A 22,999-nucleotide genomic window follows, 5' to 3' on the forward strand; every position below is an offset into this window, starting at 1 on the left:
GCTCTTTTTACAATAACAATTTAAATTTGTTTCCCATACAGTAAGCACCATCAAATCAAACTGGAACTAAGATGATCTGTTTCTGAATTAAGTCAGTATTCTGTATTAAGCTTACATGAGATACACTCTTCCTTACTTACTCAGAAATTCCTTCAAAGCCAAATCTTGTACCTTAGCCAGTTGCTTCTCTCTCTGTACAACCTGCTCTCCAGAGAAACATGGTAGTGAACAGATGAAGTCAATAGGAAAGCCTGTTTGAAGTACAGCAAAGTCACCATTAAAGATTACTCACACAACCAACTACTTTTCAGTTTCCAGACAAAATTATTATAGTATATTTCCCATAATGCCAATATATACAATTTGAGAGGTATAATGATTGTTAGGGCTGCTAATGCTACATATACATATGATATACAAGGATGGGCTATGATTGGTCACTCATTCAAAAGGTATTTACACAGTTAGTATTCAAATACTAAGGAGTCAATACAAAGAAAGCTAAGTAAAATACTATGTGTTTTAAACCTTGTCTTCTCAATCTGTGTGATCTTAGAAACTATGGAAATACTTTCTTGTGTCATCCTTTCTCTTTCCCTTTAAACTCTTAACTAGAACTTTTGCAGAAAGTATTGAGAATTCCTAGATGGAAACAGAAGTTAAGAGAGGAAATATGGATAAATGAATAGGATGAGAAGGAACACAGAAGGAGCAATTTATCCAAAGGAAAGCTATAATGATGGTTTAGTAGTTTACATTGTAGGAGTCAGCAAACTATAGCCCAAGAGCCACTTGTTTTTGGAAAAATAAGCTTTGACTGTATTTTAAAATGCAATAACTAATGTTAGGTCATGGTTGACTCTTGGTTTAAAGGAGAAATATTGACAAATCATAATTGTAGTTCATCTATACTAAAAGTGTGCTTTCTAAATTTGTAGGAGGTTATTTGTAATATCATTTGATGCTTCAAAATTAAGTTTGAATACTTTAATAGAACTGAGATCTTAATTATGTGGGTACCCTGTCCAATAGTGCAGAACCATAACCTATTCTGTAGAATTCTTATTCACTTTTAGTAATCCTGACAGGGGATCTACTGTATTAGAGGAAAGCCTTCTCAATTTCAATGAAATTGCTGAATTATCACTGACACACATGCATGCTACTGCCTACCTCCCTTTCTAATAATAAAATTTGGATAAAATATAAAAAATATGTAAAAGAGAAAAGGAATTTGGTATAAAAGAACATCAAGGTCTTCAAGTTCTTTTCTTCCATTTAAACTTGTACAAATTAATTATTCCATAGCTACCCATGAGGCAGTTAGGCAGCAGCGGACCTGGAATCAGGAAGACCTAAATTTAAATTCAATCTCAGCTACTTATTAGCTATGCGACCCCAGGCAAGTAACTTCAAACTCTGTCACTTCCTCAGCTTATAATGAGGATCATAACAGCACCTACCTCCTGAAATTTTTATAAGAGTCAAAAGAAACAATATCAGTAAAGTACTTAACCCAGTTCCTGGCACACACTAGGTGTTTAATAAATGCTTGTTCCTCTTTCCCCTACACATACAATGGTTCTTTCCATCTAAATCTAATACTTACTTTCTTCTGGCTTTGCCTTCATATTCCCATGAATTAGGTTGAGTGCAGCTGAACCATTGATCTGGTTGGCTGAATAAATCAATGTCACTTTACATCGCCCACTGTTATTACCTTGTAACAAGAGATAATAGCTTGAACACTCTCCTTTCACTTCAACATCTGGAACTAATAACAAAAAATTATATTTAAACACCTGAAAATTAATTTTAACATCTTACCGCATTTAAATGGTACCATACTCTTGAAACAAAATATGGCAGCATTTCTAATATGTCCTCATTAGTGGTTATAAAAGTATTCCTTGGCTACAAAGCGTAATTATATACTTAATAGTTGTACTGAGTACATCTTATACTCTGGAATTTAAACATTTCATAGCAAAAAATGAAACAAGACACTGAACTGATCCAGAGTAATACATGTTCTTATATAGATAAGCTGCATCACACTTTACAAAGATGCAAAACATCAAGCTAAACCAGAGTTGGCCTCTTCCTATTCTCTATTTTAGACCTTTCTCAAGTTGGAAGTATTTAAAACTCCTTCTGCAGGGCTGCAGGAAGGGGAAAAGAAATGAGGTGATAAAAGGCACTTGATCTTTTTCTCATCTACTGTATTTATTTATGCCAATAAAAACTCACAACAAGATTTCTTACATGGAATCCATTTGATCTAGAAAAGGCACCAAATTGCCAGTTAGCTAAAATTAAAATATGATTTGATTTTAACCTTCTTGACAAAAAAAGCAGGATCTCCCTGAAAGACAAATCTGTTTCACTGGCCAAATTACATTTTTTTCATGTTTCTGCTTATTCAACTCTTACTGTCTACCAACTTTTTGTCTTGACATGAAGTGATGATGATGATCATTTGTAAAACAGAACAGAGAAAAAATATAAAGCATCCTTGAATTCTATTCCTACTAGCCATGGTAGCCACTTTCAAACTATCCAGAATAGTAAAGAAATAATGATGAAACACTAGAGGAGGAACCATCAGACTCTTAGACTCTTATCAACACCATCATGGTAAAGAAATAACACCTTCAGACTTGTGACATAAGTAGAAAAGAAGGAAAGACAAGGAATGTGGAACAGAAAAGATGCAGTAGGATGAGAGGAAGATGCAAAGAGAAAGAAAAAGTAGGGAGACAATAAAGCAAAGTACATTAGGTAGGAAAAAGTAGAATGCCACTAACCACTGTCTCAAATACCACCTGCTTTCAAAAGCAGCTTAGATTACTTTTTAAATACAATGGCAAACCTAAAGCTCACAGAAAAAGGTTAGTTTCAGGATAACTGCTATACAGAATAAGTGACAGGTCCACGTATCTGTGTGATCCTTGATCTCGCCAGATCCTAGCTGTTACTTTTCAACTTTCCCTAAATTTGATTGATGACTACTATCCAAGCAACCACCAATCACTGACTAAGCTTTAGCCACAGGGGTAAAATCTGAGTGGCTGAAATACAATCAGTATAACCTTCAGGTCTGCCTTGTGGCCACCTTGCCTTACTACATTAAGGGATTAGGAATTAGAAATTAATGCTTTTTTCAAATGAGAATCATCAGCTAATGATATCAAGAGATATGAAACAAAATATAACTTTTAATAGGAAAATATTAGGTTCTTTCCTCTGCATCCATAAGCAGATAAAATCCCCTTCTGCCCAGTTTACTTCCTGCCTTTCTAGAAAGTAGGGCCCCTTGGTCCTAAATGACACCATTATCAATATTATACTGCTATTAATCTTTCAAGAAAATCTTAAGAGATTTTCTTTCTTTCTTTTAATTTTTAGGCAATCGGGGTTAAGTAACTTGCCCAGGGTCACACAGCTAGTAAGTGTCAAGTGTTTGGTCTGAGGCTGGATTTGAACTCAGGTCAGGGCTGGTGCTCTATCCACTGCACCACCTAGCTGCCCCAAGAGATTTTCTTAAAGCAAAATAAAACCTGACTTATATTTCTGATAATCGGTAATATATACTGTTCCAATCCAAGGTATATCAGTAAAGTCAACATGAATAATGTTTGCTTGGGATTTTTTTTGACAGTGTTTCCCTGAGTGTGGTTTATCATGGGAATAGAAAATACTATGAAATGAAATTTTTTTTTCATACTTCATAACCCCAAGGCAAGTTCACTGATCTTCATAAAAACTCATGCTAATTGATATTAAAAAGGAAATGGAAAAAGTTACATCAAATAATAGCTGCTGCATTTTAATTATAAGAAGAATAGATCACTTCATAGCAGCAGATATACTATGGGTCAAAGTATATCCACAAAACAATTAACAAGTAGTGAAAGTCAACATAATATACTTGGCCTGCAGTGCTGTCGCTAGTCCCCAGTTCTATTCAAACATCTGCCTTTTAAAAGGTTTTATCTGTATTTCTTCTTCAAGTGCAGGTTATTGCGACTAATTTTTGTTGACTTCTGTTCTATCTGAAACTAAAGTTTGCCCCAAGAGTAACTGTAACAATTCATCTACCGACTATCTTCTTGCCAATTTAAGTAATATTTATTTCATGTCATGCTTCTCACATCTAATTTCCATTATATCACCTCTATTGGCATCCTAATCACTGAAGACTATCATTAGAACAACCTTATTTTCTTCATAAGTATTTATTTTAGGAACTCCCTTACCTATAATAGCTAAATAACCATTTTTAAATGTTGTTCCAGGTTTGGTAGGTGTTAAATTAGAGGCTTATTAGGCAATTCTTATGTAAATGCTGCAGTGAGTAACAAAACCAGATTTTTTTAGTTGTATAAGTTGGCATGCAACTCTCACTTCTCTTACCAGGAAAATAAGGGGAAATTATATATCCAGGATTTAACTTCATTTTCATTTGTCAATTGGATGCTATCATCTTATAAGCAAGACAACTGCTAAACTCAGCTTTTGTAAAGGACTGATTAGACTTGTAATTCCCTTTAAAAAAAAAATCTATCCTGAATCTACTTTATTTCTGGAGAGCAAAAGTAATAGATGTCCATCAAATTTTTCATATGTAAGATCATAGGATTATAAATCCAGAACTGGAAATGACCTTGTAGACCAGTTAGTCCAAATTTTTCCTTTTACTGATATGAAAACTGAGGCCCTGGGAGACTTAGCTACTTAACTTGCCCAAGATCACACAGGCTATACCAGCATGAGAGATGGGATTTGAATTCAAGTCCTCTGGCCCCAGAGTCAAAAGTCTTTCCATCATCATAGCATATTTATATATGATAAAAATAGTATTATTGCTATTTTATGCTACTGTAAAACCCCCCCAAGAATACCCTATCGAATCAACAAGAAATCATAACTATATCCAAATGCTTTTTAGAGCAACTCCTGAAAAAATTCTACTGCCAAAATTAATTTCCCAATTCAACTATATGGAAAATATAACCTCATGATTAGAGGCATGTTCAGTACAACAGAGACAATATGGCAAACTCCAACATCAATAAAGATAGATAACCATTTATACCTATACACAACGTCTAGAAAATGGTTACTTTGTTGATGAGACTAAAGTAATGTGAAAGATATACCATTTCAAGAATTACACTGTAAGCAAATCAAACAGACAAGCCCAATCTGGAGGGGAAAACTGTCCATCCAGGAGTTTGGTAATACTTTTTAGAAGACCTAGAAAGTTCTTTTCCAATCACTGTAAGCTTTATTTTATGAGGACCTGTAGTTTAGCATATATTTCTGAATTTTTGTGGAGCCTAGTTTTGATGTCTTCAAATTCTTTATCATCAGAATTCAATTCTGCAAACCATGAGCTACATTTTTCTCCATGTCCTCCTGAAGTTTTACTTTTAATAAAATTTTGAGAAAAAAATTAAAAATAGCATCTTTTGTAATAGAACTAAAAGGTCCACATTATGACTGCATATTTGACCAACTTCCTCATTAAATTTGTTCTATTACTAGCATTCCATAGCCTTAACAATGCTCTGGTTCATAGTTTAAATCAACAAGGTCACAGTGGCAGGCAAGAAAATGGAAAAATTATAAGACACTGCTGTTACACATGAGTGAGCCGGGTCTACAATTATTAAGCCATAGTATTAGATTTGCTATTTTCAGGTAAGACTATATTTCTAAGGTTCTTTCACTGAAAGTATATCAATTGATGAAACCAATCAAAATTCTTTGTCCATCTTGAATTAACTTGGTAAGGAACAAGGAAATTTGTAATGCCTTGGAAAGCTCTAGGATGATTATATTTTCCAATCACCAAAGGTTTTATTTTTATGTGAGCCTAGAGCATTGGCATGCTTAAGAACAGTTAATCTTCCCTTATTCTACTTAAAGCCAGCTGGCAATGGATTCACTTGTAGCTGATAAGGTAGAGCTTGACAAGCATCACTAAAATAGAAGTTTCTCCAGCATTATAAAAATGTTCAGGGGATACATTATATTCCACAATCAAATCTCTAAAAAGAAACAAATAAAACACCCACAAAATTTTTTCTGCAATTTCATGATCAGTTAAAAGCATTTTCCTATGAATATTTAGCTTTTACATGGTTTGGTAAACTTGAACACATGAACATCATCTTTAGGAAAATGCAGAGTCAACTGCACTAATTTATAACATTTAGTTTTTTAAAAATATATTTATAAAAATCTTTCCACCAAATACTAGAATACAACTTTCTGAGTGTTTCCCTGCAAACCACATCTTGGAATCTGGCTTTTTCTTTTTTTTACAATTTACAAATTCTATGATTCTGTGATGTCAACTGGATAACTGTACCTCAAACTCAAAATATCCAATATTATTGGACATTCTATGTCAATGTGTCCAACTCATTATCTTCTCCCCTAAGCCTGATCCTCGACTAAAACTTCCCATTTTTGTGTGTATATGATAGTACTACCATTCTTCTAGTTACTCAGTTTAAAAATTCAAAATTTCAAAGTCATCTGACTCTTTGCTTTCCCTCAGTCCATACAATATCCAATTAGTTACCAAGTCTTGAGGCTTCCCTCTCTATAACATTATACCTGTCCTCTTCTCTCCACTAAAAATGACACAACCCTGGTTCAGGACCTCATCATCCTTGGGTAATATACTGGATTGATGTAAACACAAACAAGTACCTAACTACTCTATATGTCTCCTAATAGGTCCCCCTAATCTGAAGGTCTCTCTTCTATGACACATCCTTCACATGACTACTAAAATAATCTTCTGAAGAGATCAGGCTGATAATGCCATATTCTTCAAAATTCTTCAATAGCTTCCTACTGCCTTTAGGAAAAAACACAAAATCCTCAACCTGGTAGCTGAAGTCATCATTAATCTGACTTCAACTCAGTTTCCCTAACATATTTCATATTATTCTCCTTCACATACTCCAAGTTCTAGCTATGGCATACTACTCACTGTTCCTGAAACTTGACATGCCATTGGCCGCTTCCATGCATTTATTTAAGAAAGCTATCTCCCCATTCCCTCCCCCACATGCTTAAAATGTACTCCCTCCTCCTCCTAGCACATTCTACTAATTCTTTAGATGAGGAAAATGGCACAAGTGACTTAACAAAGGTCCCCCAAATAGTGAGAAAGAAAATGAGATAAAAGGGAAACGATGGAGCTTTAAAAGTACAAGAAAAGGGTGATGGGTTTGTCAGATATGAGAGATCTTAAAATAGAAGCAAATAAGCCAGCTAAATCTTTGTCAAGTTATTAATCAGTCTTCTGATGAAAGCAGAACTGCCTATTATAAGTACACCATATAGAATTTCCTCTACAGAAAGGGATATGAGCAACAGAACAGCAATTAATAATCATCTGTCCATTCTGATTTGGGCTCAACAGCTAAGATTAAAAGAAAACTGTGAAGTCTCAGCCTAATCAGTCTTAATGACAGTCTAATCAGTAATCAGTATGACTTCAAAGAATGTGATGTGATAACTGGCTTATTACAATTCAAAAGGTACAAATATTCAGGCCTAAATTTCCAGAAGTAATCATTAAAAAAGAAAAATCAAATCCAACTAGACAAATTGAGTCATTCCTTTAAAGGTTGTAATAGAAATTGTACAGGAGATAAAAGGTAACAGTTAATTAAAAATTTAAAAACAACATTCACTCCAAACAGGACAAAAGAATGTTTTAAATACTGTACTTTAAAAATTGATTTCAAAATGTACATCAACTTGCAACCTAGAATATAATAAGATGTCATCTAGGGTTGGTAAATTTTGCCCTAATACCATCCAATGTTTTCTTATCTGTCTTCAAATCTACCAGATTGACTAAGTAATAAGTTCCATAAAATAAGTAAATTGGGCATGAAAGAAAGGAATTAAAACTTTCAAGAATATACTATCACCCACACCCACACCCACACACACCCACACACACACACACACACACCCCTTCTGTAGTGTAGACTTTTTCTTTCTGCAATACCTTGAAGAACACTGTGCCCAAGTTGCCCTGTTAACATCCCTGGCCATACCTGTTCCCAGGCCCACTATGGAGGTCTCAGGGTACCAGGGTACAGGGAAGGGGCAAGCTGCCCTTGTCATCCCTACCTCCCTCTTTGTGTTCTCTTGGGCATTTCTAGTTAAGTCACCTTGTCTTCCTTCGAACATTCCAAATAAAAGAGATTACTGTTTTCAGAATTGACAGGTTACCTAATTCTTCTGCAAAGCTCCTTCTAGTGAAAGCAACAAACCCCAAAAGACTCAAACAATTCTGGGCACAGAAGTGAGTAGTGAGAAGATAATGTGTTGAATTATAATTGGGAAATTATACATTGTCAGATGTACAAGGGTTTCTTAATTCAAATCTCAGATGGGCAAATTTTCATTTTTTTTCCCTTTCCTTGCAAGGGATGAAGTGAAAGTAACAAGGGATGGTAAGGACACATTTGCCAAAAATCTTACAAATCTAATCAAAAAATTTAAATGTGAAAAGGAAAAACAGGGCGGGGGGGAGGGGAGAGAAAAAAGAGAAAGAGAGAGAGAGAGGGAGAGAGGAAGAGAGAGAGAGAAAGAGAAATATCTCAGTCCCCAAGTTGAGCACCAATGTAGAAAGAATAGCAGTAAGGATGCTCAGAAGTTCTCAGGAGACAAAATCCAAGAAAAGAGCTAGCAATAAATCCTATGGCCTCAGCTATCTATACATAACTATACAAAATATGGCTAAAACAAGATGAGCTAGAGAGCCTAAAGTAAGAAGGTAACCTTATAGGGATCACTGGCACTTGGTGAGATAAGATTAATTACTGAAATATGGTTCTAAAAAGACATACCTTATTTAAAATAAAGGATATATAAACAGTAGGGCAGAAAAGCATTGTGTATGAAGGTGATAAAATCATAAGAAATCCAGGAATCAAGAGTCAGAACAAGGGCAATAACGTCCTTGCATATTATAGGTCACCTGAATTGAGAGAGGAAGTAGATGAGGGTCCAGGAAACAGATCATAAGCGTGCCACAAAGGTATGATAACAGCTAATAATTTCATCCTTCAAAAGGTAGAGAAACAATAAGAGGAAATACTTTTCTCACCAAACAGGAGGAACTTGGGTGCGTTAGAAATGATGGCAACCTTGGGAAGTAAGGAAAATTATCACCTCATTTTATAACTGATTTTTATTTGTAATCTTTTTGCTGGTTGGAGTCTTGTCTCAATGTTGTTGGCTGCTAACTGATCAGGGTGGAAGTTAGGGTGGCCGAGGCAATTTCTTAAGACAACAATGAAGTTTGCTACGCTACTAACTCACATGAAAAAAATCTTTCACAAAAGATTTCTGCATTTTACCCACAGCAGAACTTCTTTCAAAATTGGAGTCAATCCTCTCAAACCCTGACACTGCTTTATTAACTAAGTTTATGTAATATTCTTCAGTATTGTGTCTTGAGGAAAATGGAGGTCCAAGGAGAGAAAGAGAAAGGGAATGACCACTCAGTGGTGCAGTCAGAATACACACACACAACATTTATCAGTTAAGTTTGCTATCTTGTATGGACATGGTTCATGATACCCCAAAACAATTACAATATCAACATCAAAAACACTGATTACAGATCACCATAACAGATACAATAAAAATGAAAAAGTTTGAAATATTGCGAGAATTACCAAAATGTGACTTCTACAACATGAGCACACACTGTTGGAAAAATGGCACCAATAGACTTGCTTGACACAGGGTTGCCACAAACCTTCAATTTGTAAAAACAAAAACAAAAACAAAAACAAACAAAAAAAAAACCCCACAATATCTATGAAGTGCAATAAAGTGAAGCACAATAAAACAAGGTATGCCTATACTGTTTGGCCTGGGTAAGAAATTGATGACTTATAATAGGAAGAGCTGTTCAACTGTTATTGTGCTTTAGCTATCTCTATCAATAAGAATAACTTTAAATTGGAAAGGAAGAACAAAGACTGGCCAAAAGGGGATTCAAAAGCAAGATAAGAAAATATTGGAGGAAGATTCTGGGAAGATAGCAGAGTAGTTAAAAAAATTTCAAGCTCTGAAGATTTTCCTCCACAAAAGGGATAAAACAGCACCTCTAGTCAAACATAAGAGCCATGAAAACAAATAAGAGTAGGGGCAGAAGAGGGGTTCTCCTGGGACAACTGGAGAAGATCTGAAGAAAAATCCTGGACAAGATTTCCTCCCTGTGAAGAGTAAACACTTCCAGGCTAGGGTCCACTCCAACAACAAGCGGCAAACCCAGGGATTAGCTGGTTTGGGAGGCTGCCTCGGCCTCAGCCACAGGAAATTTTTTCAATAAATTCTTACAAATCTGAAATGGCTCAAATGATGTAAACTCCTTATATCTAGGGATAATTTTATATTTCGTACATGTATCCCCAGCACCTAGCACATAATAAGCACCTAAGAGATGCTTATTGCTTGACTGAATAATTTTAATTTCTCAAATTGGCTGACTAAAATGTCTGTAAATGATACATGTTAAATATCTATGATTTCATTGGTGCTGGTTCTCCCAGGACCAACACAGATCATAAGTGCTCTGTTTCACTTGAAACTTTTCCATTTCAGTGGTCAAAAAAAATTATCACCTTGTGACCTATGATGTGATATTACAATGCAATTACTTGAACCTTTTTAGACTGGTGAAAAGGACTCTACTGGAAATAAAATGTGACCAACAATTGGGCAATGGCAAGAAATGATGGTCTATTCATTACTGAATTATATGAAATGCTACATACCTAATGTAGAGAAATATGGAAAGACTTGTAAAAATTTAAAAATGAGTAATGTAAAAACAAAATATACACAATGACTTCAGCAATAAACAAGTATTTATTAAGCACTTATATGCCAGGCACCATGATAAACTGTGTAAACTAAGCAAATATGAAGGGTAGTAACACTGGTCAAAGAAAGTAGTCAATCACAATACCCAGTGCCAAAATTATTTATTCCTTCTTATAACTGCTGACCAAACTTTTCTTGGGGAATAAATTGGCAAAAACTTTTAGTAGGGGGTGGTAGATGTTAATTGGGAAGGTATCTTTTCTGTCAAAATCAAATACATCAATAAATGCATTTTTTTAAATTTAAGTGAATACTTTAAAAACACTTTAAAATCAGATCACTGATTTTTTAAAAATTACTAAATCTGTGAATACATGAAGACTTCTAGAATTAATCAAAACTTTTCAAAACTAATATGGATTTTCAGCAATAAATACATAAAATACTACGTAAGAAAAAAAGATCTTTGTATAGGTGAATTCTCCAAATGTACTGCCACATATACGCTTTCAATTTGAACATACCTACCAGTGATAGTTTTGGGCTTTTTTGCCATATACTCCTTCCATTTCCTTGTACTCAGCTGGCTTGGCGGTGGAGTAAGTATATTACTTACATTACAAGGTAAAACAAAGAGTGCTCCAACCTGAAAGGACAAAATCCAACATAATAAACATTATTTAAGTGCTCAATCACTAAGAAAAAAAAATTTATGACATAATACTTAATTCACTTATCTAGTCAAAATTCATTCAGTTGTTACTCTTTATTTTTTCCACCTAGAAAAATAGACTACAGCATTTCACTTGTTATTGAAATTTGCAATCTTGGGATTTTCCTAGATCCAAAGTTGTATGTAAAACCTCAGGTGAGAAGTAAAGTCAGTTCTAATGTTTGCAAAATGTGGGAAGACTGTGTGTTGTTTTTTTTTACCCAGACTTTTTCAGTCATCCACACCTTTGCAATTACTTTGACTAGATTACTATATTGTGCTGTATGCCAAACAACTCTTGAAGATAATCAAGATACTTTAGCCATACTGAGTTAGGTGGTAACAGAAAATAATAGAACAGGTGCTGTGAAATGTGCCAGGGCTTCTCATTTATTTCTGAGCATGATTCATAAGACTATGTTGAAGGGGCAGCTAGGTGGTGCAGTGGATAGAGCTCTGGCCTGGGAGTCAGGAGGACCTGAGTTCAAATCCAGTGTCAGACACACAACACATGACACTTACTAGCTGTGTGACTTGGGCAAGTCACTTAACCCCAACTGCCTCGCCAAAAAATTTACATGATTAATCACCGGCACTCAAATCTGAGAACTCCCAATTATTTTGAGATATTTCCTTTCTCTCTATAAATGCCAATTAGGCCGCTATTAAGTTAAATACAATACACTTTAAAAAAATATTTTGATGAAAATGTCTTGCCTCAAACATCCTAAAGGTAAAAACTTTTGCAAACACCTTAGAGTAAACTAGTCTCATGGAATTTCAGCTTATTTATTTTTAGGACTTGATCATCAAAAACATTTTATTTGCCCTATACTAATTAGACTGATTACATAAGATATTCTGCCAAATTTTTACTTTATATTGTGTTATAGTTTCTAGAAAGTCTTCAAGTATGTTTCAAGTGATAAACATTGTCTGCTTTCCACAGCCCAGCATCTCTAAGTACAGACCAGTTCATCACCAGTAGGAAGGCTCCTTGGTGACAAATTCTTTAGTCATAGCAACTCCTAAAACAAGCAAAATACAACATGGATCTCAGTCCTGTGTAGCCCTTATTTGCTTCTGATCATAGCAGGATGGAAGAAAATGGGGCAAAAGGTTCTGAGAACCAAATTTTTTTTTAGCTTATCAATTAATCAGCATCTATTAAGCACCTTCTGTATACTACCACAGGTACTGCGCTAAGCCCAGACGATGAAAATACAAAGTGTTTAATTAATTAGTCACTTGCACTCAAATTTGAAAACTCCAATTTATTTTTAAATATTTTCTTTCTCTATAAATGCCAATTAAGTCTATCTATTACGGGTTAAGTATGGTATTCTTTAATTTAAATCTTTAATTAACAGCTCTCTACCCTAAAGAAACCAGCATTCTAGATAAAGCATATATAAAGTATATATAAAACATAAACAAGATAAGGGAATCAATCAAGCAAGGCTTTATGTAAAAGGTAGCAGCATCTGATCAAAGGTTGAAAGGAAACAAGTTATTTTCAGTAAGTTGGAAAAGCATTCTAGAAATGGGTGACAGTCAGAATGAAGAGAGAGATATTTGGGATGCAGCACTGCAGTTAGGAACATCAAGAAAGTCAGTCTGGATAGACCTGTAGAGTAAGAGAAGAAGAATATATAACCCATCATTTGAAAAAAAAATAGTAATGATAATGATGATGATGATGATGATGATAATCGTAACAACTGCTAACACTTATACTGTTGTTGGCCCTTCGTTTTCAAAGATCAACATCCTAAATTAGTGATGTCTTGACTTGCTTGTGAATTGGATTTAAGTGAGGCAGAGTTGCATAAATTCATCAGCCTCACTCTCTTGCAGAGTCATCAAAATCCAATGGCAAAACAAAAGTCAAGATAACAAAAGTCAAGTCAATGGCCCAAATGGCCATTGGAACAAATTGTTTTCATCCACCCCTTCTACCCAAGAAAGTCTTCAAACGCCCTAACTCACTAACAGGTTTGAGGCCTGTTGGCTACCGTCAAGCTTGTTTAGACTGTCTACCAAGACAGTTTTACTGAGTGTGGCCACTGCACATGCTACAGCTTCTTGGAGCAACAGGTCAGAGTTATATACCATTTACTATGGGCCAGGCAAAAGGGGTGTGGAACCTGTGGCTTTGAGGCCACATGTGGCCTTCTAGGTCCTTTTGACGGAGTCCAAGTTTCACCGAACAAATCCTTTTATTAAGAGAATTTGTTCTGTGAAAGTTTGGATTTGGTCAAAGGGCTGCAGCCGAGGGCCTAGAGGGCCATATGCGGCCTCTATAGGCCTCAGGTTCCCCACCCCTGTGCTAAGCACTTTGCAATTATTATCTTATTTGATTCTCACAACAACTCTGAGAGGTAGATGCTATTATCTTCATTTTACTAATGAGTGAAAACTGAGGCATATAGAGGTTGGGTGACTTTACCAGGGTCACACAACTAATATATGTCTCAGGTAACACTTGAACTCAAGTCTTCCTGACTCCAGGCTCAATGCTCCACCCACTGCACCAGCTGCCTTAGAGCTGCCAAGTGAAGGGCTTAAAAGCTGAACAAAGGAATTTATATTTGATTACAAGGCCGACAGGAGCTACTAGAATTTACTGAGTAGGGGAATAATATGATCAAACCTTCACTTCAGGCAAATCATTCTAGTACTTGTGTGGAGGAGAGAATGGAATTGGGAAAAGACTTTTTTTTTTTTTTTGGTGAGGCAATTGTGGTTAAGTGACTTGCCCAGAGTCACACAGGTAGTGTTATAGGTCTGCGGCCACATCTGAACTCAGGTCCTCCTGACTCCAGGGCAGGTGCTCTGTCCACTGCACCACCTAGCTGTGCCAAGTGAAAAGACTTTAAACAGGAAGACTAATTAGGAGACCTCTATAATAATTCAGGTAAGAAATGATGAGAGCCTTCACTAAGGTTTGGAAAGCTGAGCAGAGAGTATAGGATGTAGCCAAGAATGAGAAATGACAAAAACTGGCAAATGACTGACCACCATGTAGCCCTCTCTATCTGGAAGGCACTCCCTACCTCCTCATCTTCACAGCTTTGTAGTCACCTCATACAGAATGAGGCCTTTCTTAAGCCCTTCAGCTAGAAGCACTCTCTCGTTCTTTATATTACTATGCATTACTTTTGCATGAATGCCTACCCCAGTGTCTTGCACATAAAACGTATGTAATAAAGAAAAGGACTGAAACCTTTAAGCTCTGTGACTCATGCCCTGATTGGTAGCTAAGTGCTACACCAGGTTGCCTCTATCTAGCTGGGTTTAGCCACACTTCATTTTCCACTTTGGCTATCTATCTTCTTGTCATCCATTCTACCGCTGCACATATACTCCTACCTCTTGTGTGGCTAAGAAACCATAACGAAATCAATACTACCACTATTCCTGGAAAGAAGATGATGCCAATCTCCTCCTCTCCCAAATGCCTTAGAAGTGTTGTCTCCCTCTAAAAGACTCTAAGTAGGGGCAGCTAGGTGGTGCAATGAATAGAGCACCGGCCCTGAAGTCAGGAGGACCTGAGTTCAAATCCAGCCTCAGACCAAACACTTACTAGCTGTGTGACCCTGGGCAAGTCACTTAACCCCAATTGCCTTTAAAAAAAAAAAAAGACTCTTAAGTTGCCAGAGTGCAGGGATTGTCTCACTCTTCTTTTATTTGTTTCCCTAGCACTTCTTAGCATAGTACTTAATGTTATTTTAATTCATTCAAAATGACTTGTAAAAAATGAATTCACAACTCTAATCTATTAGAAGAGGTACAAATATTTCTCAGAGTCTGAAACCAATTCTAACACAGGCATTGATAAAATTAAAGAGTAGAAAACAACAGTAGTTCAGTGAAACCATACGGAAAGCACAACTGAAAAGTCTATTTTCTTTCTACACCTCACCATTCTACCAGAGATGATAATTGTCACGTAGCAAAATGAATATTGAAAAAGAGAATTTCTATTCCATTGTCATAATACCTAGAGAACAAAGAAAAAGAAATGGCCTGACAGTGAGAAAACCAATGCATACCGAAAGGATAAAATTGTAAAATGATTTCATTGTCTCAAAAATTTATAATCTAAATTTTCTGTATTTCATTTTAAATTGGTCACTTTCCATGTAGAGAGTTTTTAGAATAAACATTTAGAATACCTAAAAAAATTTATTCATACAACTTGGCCTAGATGGTCTGCTATCTCTCTTCCAACTCAAAGATTCTGCTAAAGTGCAAAATATATATACCGATAGCATGGACCTGAAAACATTTTTAAGCAAAAACAGATTAAAAAAAACAACACATAATCATACCCATCCACATATAATCATATCCACCCATGCACTTAAAGGTTAAATTTTTTGCATAAATTTTTATACCTTGCCACACAGAGATGAAATCTGTTCCAACAGCAACTTGGAATTCTCCTTGGTATTGTTACTTGTCAATCCTCTGTATTTAACCGTTAAAGTCATAGTGGAGCATAAGTTTCATTGCCTTTAAAATTTTTTTTCATAGGAATGTCTCCTCAGTATTTACAAAATTCCATAAATCCATGAATATTGCTTTCAAAGGAATCTCCTCTTTCCCTACACTTTAACTTCTTAAGCCGAGAAAAATATGTTTTTTTGCAATTATTAAAAGTTGAAGAAGAAACATCACTGTTGTATATAAAAGTTATTATAAAAGATTTTTGGAGATGATGTGCATAAAGGTAATATTCACTATTTACATAAGCAGTTTAAAACTATTTCTCTGAGCAAAATCTTTAGGGATCCAGCTTTCCATTTTCATCTCACTATATACTGAAGCAACAGAAACAGTGCTCGATCCAGAATCACAAGGCCCAAGTTTAAATCTTTGATATGCCACCGTGTGACTTTGGGCAAGTCACTTAACCACTCTGGACCTTTCATCTGTAAAATAGGTGGGAGGAAGGGGGTTTGTACTGTATGCCCGATGAGGTCCCTTCCAGCTCTAAATCTATAATCCTATGATCTCTTTCATGCAATGGAACAAGAAAAGGTAAATTGAAAATACATACTGTACATGGGTATGTGTGTACAAAATAGAATTTATAACTTTAAAATTCAACAAATGCTTCAGTCCATATATAGCTTAGTTGCCCAACATGTCTGCAGGCTTCCAAAGTTGTTTTATGATTTCAGTGTCTCTTGTTTCCCACTACTAGTTTCTTTGCATCTTCCTGAGTTTCTGGCACTTTCTCAGAACCTTGGCTCTGCTACCTTCTGCTGGCTGTGTGACCTTGAATAAGGTATTCAATCTCTTAAACGTCATTCTGCTCATCAACAAAAAGAGGATAATAATATTTGAATTACCTAGCCTGGTGTTAATGCAAAAAAAAAAAATACTCTGTACACCTTAAAGCACTATATGAATATGAGTTGCTATTATTTTGGAAGATAAGATGGCTAAATATCACAATGTGGGAGAGATCTAAGATAAGCTGTCTAAAATAGAATTTGCAACCCTGAACATGTTAGTTACAAACAGTGTCTAATTCCCTAGGAAAAAAAGGAGAGAAGCAGAAGGTTAGGCTGTAGATGAGTGCACCCACATAGCTAAGAAAGAAATTCACTCTAGTTATATTGGGAGCTGTCAAGCTTGGTGCACTTAACTCATCTTATAGCTCTTAATTCATATACATATACTCATACATGTATGTTTGTAAATGTGTATGTATATCCACAATTTTTTCAGACATAAAAATATAAAAATCATTTATGTGTGTATATATGTATGTATTCATGTATGTGTATGTATATATGAGAGAAATTTATGTATATATGAGAGAAATTATCTGGAGTTAGGGTGGTGGTCATGAGTACAAAGAAAGAAATGGATGCAAGACATTTCTTGAAGGCAGAATCAACAACACATAGGAACTGATTGACAATGGATGTTAATATAATAATGATATTGCAATATGTGTATATATAATTATTCATTATATGCACATATGTATTCAATCCCTGATAGGTATGAATACAAAGACACACTTCTTATTCTCAAGGAATTAAATAGGAAAATAATAATAATAATAACAAGCTAAGTACAAATAACTATGATACAAGTTATCATATAACAAATGACATAAGACTGGTATAAATAGGACCCTGTTAAGAAGTAGAAGAAATCACTTCTAGAATTGGCATTTAACCTGAGCCTTAAAGAATGTATATAATTTTAATAGGCAGATATAGGGGCAAGACAGCGTATGTAGGAAACAACATGAGGAACAAGTACAGTATAGTGGAGAAAAAGCAAAAGTCACGAAGCTCTGCATACTCCAGGCAAGACAAAAGATAGGGAAGTAACACGGAATAAAAATGGAAAGGAAAAGCTGAGGGGCCAGAATATGAAAGGCTTTGAGTATCAGGCTACGGAGATTAGACTTTATTCCATAGACATCTGAAATATCCGGAAAGTTTTGGAGCAGGGAAATGGTGACACAATTAAAGTAACATGCCTCAACTGCCAATTGATTCTTATGTCTTGTTGATTCTCCCTTCACAAAATCTCTTGCATCCAATCCATCCTTTCTTAGCCCTCACATGGCCACCACTCTAGTCTCAAATCTTACTACCTTTCACCTATGCTACTGCAGTAGCCTAACTGTCTCTTCTCCAATCCATCCTCCACTCAGCTACTAAAATAACATTCTCAAGTACTAGTTTGATCATGTTACTTCCTGCTCAAGAGCTCAAGGGGCTCCCTGTTGTTTCTAAGACAAAAAATAAATTCCAATTTAGAACTTAAACCCCTTCACAATTTGGCCCAAGCTTGCATTTCCAAGTTTGTTACACATTACTGGCAGTCAAGAAATTAACGAACCAACCAAACTAGCTTTCCTGTTACCTTCCACATGCAACATTCCACCTTCTATCTCCACAACTCACAGATTTTTCCCAATACCTGGAATGTATACTCCTAAACTCCACCATTAGACTCCCCAGCTCAGTGCTCAGCACCAACTTTTAACATGAGACATTTTCTGATCCCCACAGTAGCTAGTGCCTCCCTCTCCAAATGCCCTTGTGCTATTTTGCATTTATCATATATAAACTTATTTGCACCTACACTGTTTCCCCCAAATAGAATGTAAGCGCCTTGAAGGGAGACTCACTTTTTATATCTCTCTATATCCCAAGCACACAGCACAGGTCCTGGCCTATAATAACCACTAAATAAATGCTTGTTGACTAACCAATTAATCTAGTGGTAGAATGCATGTGGACTGGATAGCAGAATAACTGGAGGCAGGGAAAATGGTGAGGAGGCTACTACAACAATCTAAAGGAGTGAGCTGAAGTTGGTGGCAGTGGAAACGAAAAGAGATGCATGAATTATTGTACTAAGGAAGAAATCAATAACACTTGGTAAATAATTAGATGTAAGAAATCAGAGAAATTAAGCTTGACCTAGTTTTCAAGACTAGGTAACTGAAAAACTGGCAGTATCTGTAACAGAAATAAGTAGTCAGGAGAGAGTGAAAATTCGAAGAAAACGAATGTTGCTTTGGACATACTGAACCAGACTACCAACAGACTAGGGAAGTACAAAACAATGAAAGATCAACTACTGGAAAAGAGAAACAAGGTGGGTTATTAGATCATATTAGGTAAGTAGATTTATTTCTGGTAAGGCTTTCATAAGTCTTAGAATATGGAAGGAATGGACTAACAACAAATTAAAGACAACAATTAGTCCAGAAGGAAGCCATCCATAAATAAAGCTTCCCACAGGAGCCCCACTAAAGCCAACTGAGGCAAACAGAAGACTTAGAAAAATAAAACTATATTCAATCGTTTGAAGGGCAGTCCTACGACAGAGGAATCAGACTTGTCCAACATGGGTACAGAACTATAAACAATGGGTAAAGATAGATTACAGTTCAATGTAGAAAAAAACACTTCCTAATAATGAGAGCTAACCAAAAGAGAAAAGGGAGGTACTGAGGAAGAAACAAGTTTCCCCTTTATTATAACTCTTCAAGTTAAGGTTGTATGACCATTTGTTAGGAATGCTGTGGAGGAGATTCTGAGCAATAGCATATTTATTTTCCATTGCACTAGTTAAGAAAGGTAGTGAGACAACAGGATAGTCCCTTCAGTCAACGATATAAGCAATCAAATTGTTATAAACGAAGTAAAGGCCACGGACAAAAATCACATAGGATGGGAAGGCACAGATGGGCCTGTTGAAAAGCATTTCAACACCAATGAGAACACAGATCCACTGAAGTATACAGAAAAGGTCCAAAAACAATAGAAATTCATGTACCATAGACAGCTGCTGTCAGAATTAAACATAATGATATATCACCTTATAAACTATATAGAACCATATAAATATCAATTATTATCATTAATGTTATAAGAGCATCTAACATTTTATAATAAAGGAAACTTATCTAAATGGACCAACATGAATACTAAAAGAACTCATTAACAAATTTTGATTTTTAAAAGATGTGTAAGAAGCAAGAATAGGTAATAGAGAAAGAATTTTAAAAATGTAGCCCAGTCCTATAAGAATACTCTAAGAAGTGCTAAATTATGTAAGTCTGACACGGAATGTCAAACCAAAAAAAAGTTCTTTTAAATTATTCTAGGGAAAAGAGAAGGCTCAAAAAAGAAACAGGTCTCCTGCTCTAGGAATATGATAAGGCATGATGGACAAAAAGGAGAACTACTCAGTTTTCATTTTATTTATATTTTCTCTGCCAAGGAGAATGGACCTTAGATTTAGAAGGATAGAACAAAAATTACTAAAGAAAGTACAAGAAACTATATAGCAGAAGATAAAGGATTGAACTTTATTTGGGGGATAAATGCCAATCCAGAAGCACCAACTTTAGCACATGTTCAAAAAAGTAGCCCTGAAATACGATGGGATGAAATAATTTCTGACTTTACTGCCAAAGATAATCATAAAGACAACATGATCTTTGATAAGAAACATAAGGAAACTGCTATAACCATACTTCTTGAGGCTCCTGGGTGGTGCAGTGCATATAGTGCTGGACTTCGAGTAGGGAAAACCTGAGTTCAAATCCTATCTCAGACATTTAATTAGTTGTGTGACCCTAAGTGGGTGTGACCCACCATCTGTCTGCCTCAGCTTCCTCACCCATAAAATAGTGATAATAATAGCATCCACTTTCCAGATTTGTTGTAAAGATAAAGTTGTATAACATATGGTGCTCTGCCAACTAAAATAACTACATAAATCTGGCTGTTATTGTTATTATTATTCCACGTAGCAATGTTTTGATGACCTAGATAAACTGTCCAGTCCTCTGAACCACCTGCATTTAAAAGGTATGTTTTAAAAATCATCATTTTTCATACCACTAGAAATTGATGAAGTTTTTCTGTTTTTTTTAAGTACTCAAAGTCCTCACCTCATTTAGAATTTAGGGCTTATTTTCCTAAAGAAATCTTGTTTAAAATGATTCTAAGTCTAGCATTATTGAGAAAATCAAGGTTTTCTACCTCCAGTTCCCCTAAAAGGATTTAATCAAATGATATACATTTTCTTGCACACCATGAAACTCCAGTGTGCTTTTGGAGCTTATTTTGTTCTCCTTAAGTTTCCTTTTATCTGCTTTTCAAAGTTTGCAGTTCCTTCATAAAGGAAAAAGGCTTTCAGTTCAGAGTCAGAGATAAAATAGGTAAAATGCAAATGCACAATTGAGGTTATTATTTCAGTTAATGACTTTCAGCTGAAAATATAATCAGCCAAAAAGTCCAGGCTATGGAGTCAGAATAACTGTGCTCCAATTATGGTTCTGTTCCTTACTACTTATGAGACCTTAAACAAGTCACCATCCCTCTCTAGGCCTCAGTTTCTTCATCTGAAGACGAGGGGAGTGGACTCGATGATCTCCAAACTCCCTTCTAGATTTAAATCTATATTACTATGATTGGTTATCACTTCTTTATCTGATTTGATAGGGATAAAGGATGGAAGAATACATTCAGGCACCAAAAGTGCCTGAAGTACCGAAAAGTGGCTTATTTCTAAGAAGAGTAACATTAGATGTTTGAATAAAACACTGTCATTAAGTCTGTAAATGAAAGGATACAATTCAAATTCAATTTCCGACATATAGTACGATGGGAGATCTGACAATGACACCATCTGCATGAACTCTAAGACAGGGCCATAATAATGAAAAACCTAAAAAAAAAAAAACCTATTAATTCATTTTCAAGTTATAAAAATTTTACTCAAGCAAAACATTATAGAATAACAATTTAACATCTTAAAATATTTTTTATCATCAAGCCTTTATAATCTGTTTTCATTAAAACTCGAGGCATAACATATGCTATGCTGGGCAGCAGAAAAGGTAAACTTCAGTTTCCACACTTTACAACAGCAAACTAATGATAATATTTTCCTTTTTGAAAATTCTCCAAGCCTTTTACAAGCTCTGACAGTGTTGAATATGAATACAAAATTTAAAATATCTTAACATAGAAATGTATTTTAAAATCTGCTGCCAATACTAAGAATAGGCAAGTATTAAGATATATTACAATCCAATAAAACAACACAAGTGGATTCAATGAACTGAAATTTTTGGCATCAAAAAGATGAAATTCACAGTAATTCATGGTATTGGAGATATTTCATGTATGTATTCACTTTGAAGTCATGTAACATAACAAAACATCCCAGTAATTGTTTCAAAAACAGCAACAACAAACTCTTGATTTAAACATTTTTAACAGAATATAAATGGAACCATTATCTCCATTATTTACAGAGAAACAGAATGGCACAGTGGATAGTGATCCCACTTGGTATCAGCAAGACCAAAATTCAGGCCCTGTCTCTGACAATAACTAGCTGTATGACGCTGAGCAAGCCATCTGACCCTTCTGTGCCTTAGGTAACCCTCTAAAGCTTACTTATAAAATCCTACGATAGGTAGGATTGCGATGTTTCCCTGAGAAAAACAGAGATCCATATATATTCATATTCATTTAACTACAATAAAGTCTTTTTTGAGTTCTCATCTTGCTCCTTCATTGAGGTAAGACTTAAGGTCATGAACTTGATTAAAGAGTAGCATACATTATCATTATCTGCAAATTCTTATGTATAGGTGCAATTAACTAATGTTATCCAAGAACAGAAGCAGTATCTGTTGTAATATATAGGATGAGTAGAAAACATGGTTTGGGCTTCACTTGTAATTTAGACACAGTATTACTGAAAGAGGATGTGTTATTTTTATGCAAACATTATCTGAAAAGAAGCTACATTCATCAACTGTTAGTTTGTCACAAAAAGTTGCATCACAGAAGGAAAGTTAATTGTTCATTGAAACAAACCAGGATTGTACTGTGT

General features: G+C 35.3%; 1 protein-coding gene across 3 annotated transcripts in view; it reads right to left on the reverse strand.

The window, feature by feature from the left end:
* Positions 1-22,999, reverse strand: part of MTBP (MDM2 binding protein) — an 83,084-nt gene that overhangs the window by 47,290 nt on the left and 12,795 nt on the right. For 2 of the 3 annotated variants that reach the window (XM_027854071.1, XM_027854070.1), the window contains exons 9-13: positions 21,726-21,820; positions 15,994-16,066; positions 11,410-11,527; positions 1,610-1,774; positions 141-251 (exon numbers count right to left, since the gene is read on the reverse strand). In XM_027854071.1, coding sequence (XP_027709872.1) covers positions 141-251; positions 1,610-1,774; positions 11,410-11,527; positions 15,994-16,066; positions 21,726-21,820 — 562 coding nt within the window. The remainder of the gene's footprint in view (positions 1-140; positions 252-1,609; positions 1,775-11,409; positions 11,528-15,993; positions 16,067-21,725; positions 21,821-22,999) is intronic. The other variant, XM_027854072.1, reaches the window with a different exon arrangement.

Source organism: Vombatus ursinus, unplaced genomic scaffold, assembly GCF_900497805.2.
Source record: "Vombatus ursinus unplaced genomic scaffold, bare-nosed wombat genome assembly UNPS02010284.1, whole genome shotgun sequence".
Lineage (NCBI taxonomy): Eukaryota > Metazoa > Chordata > Mammalia > Diprotodontia > Vombatidae > Vombatus > Vombatus ursinus.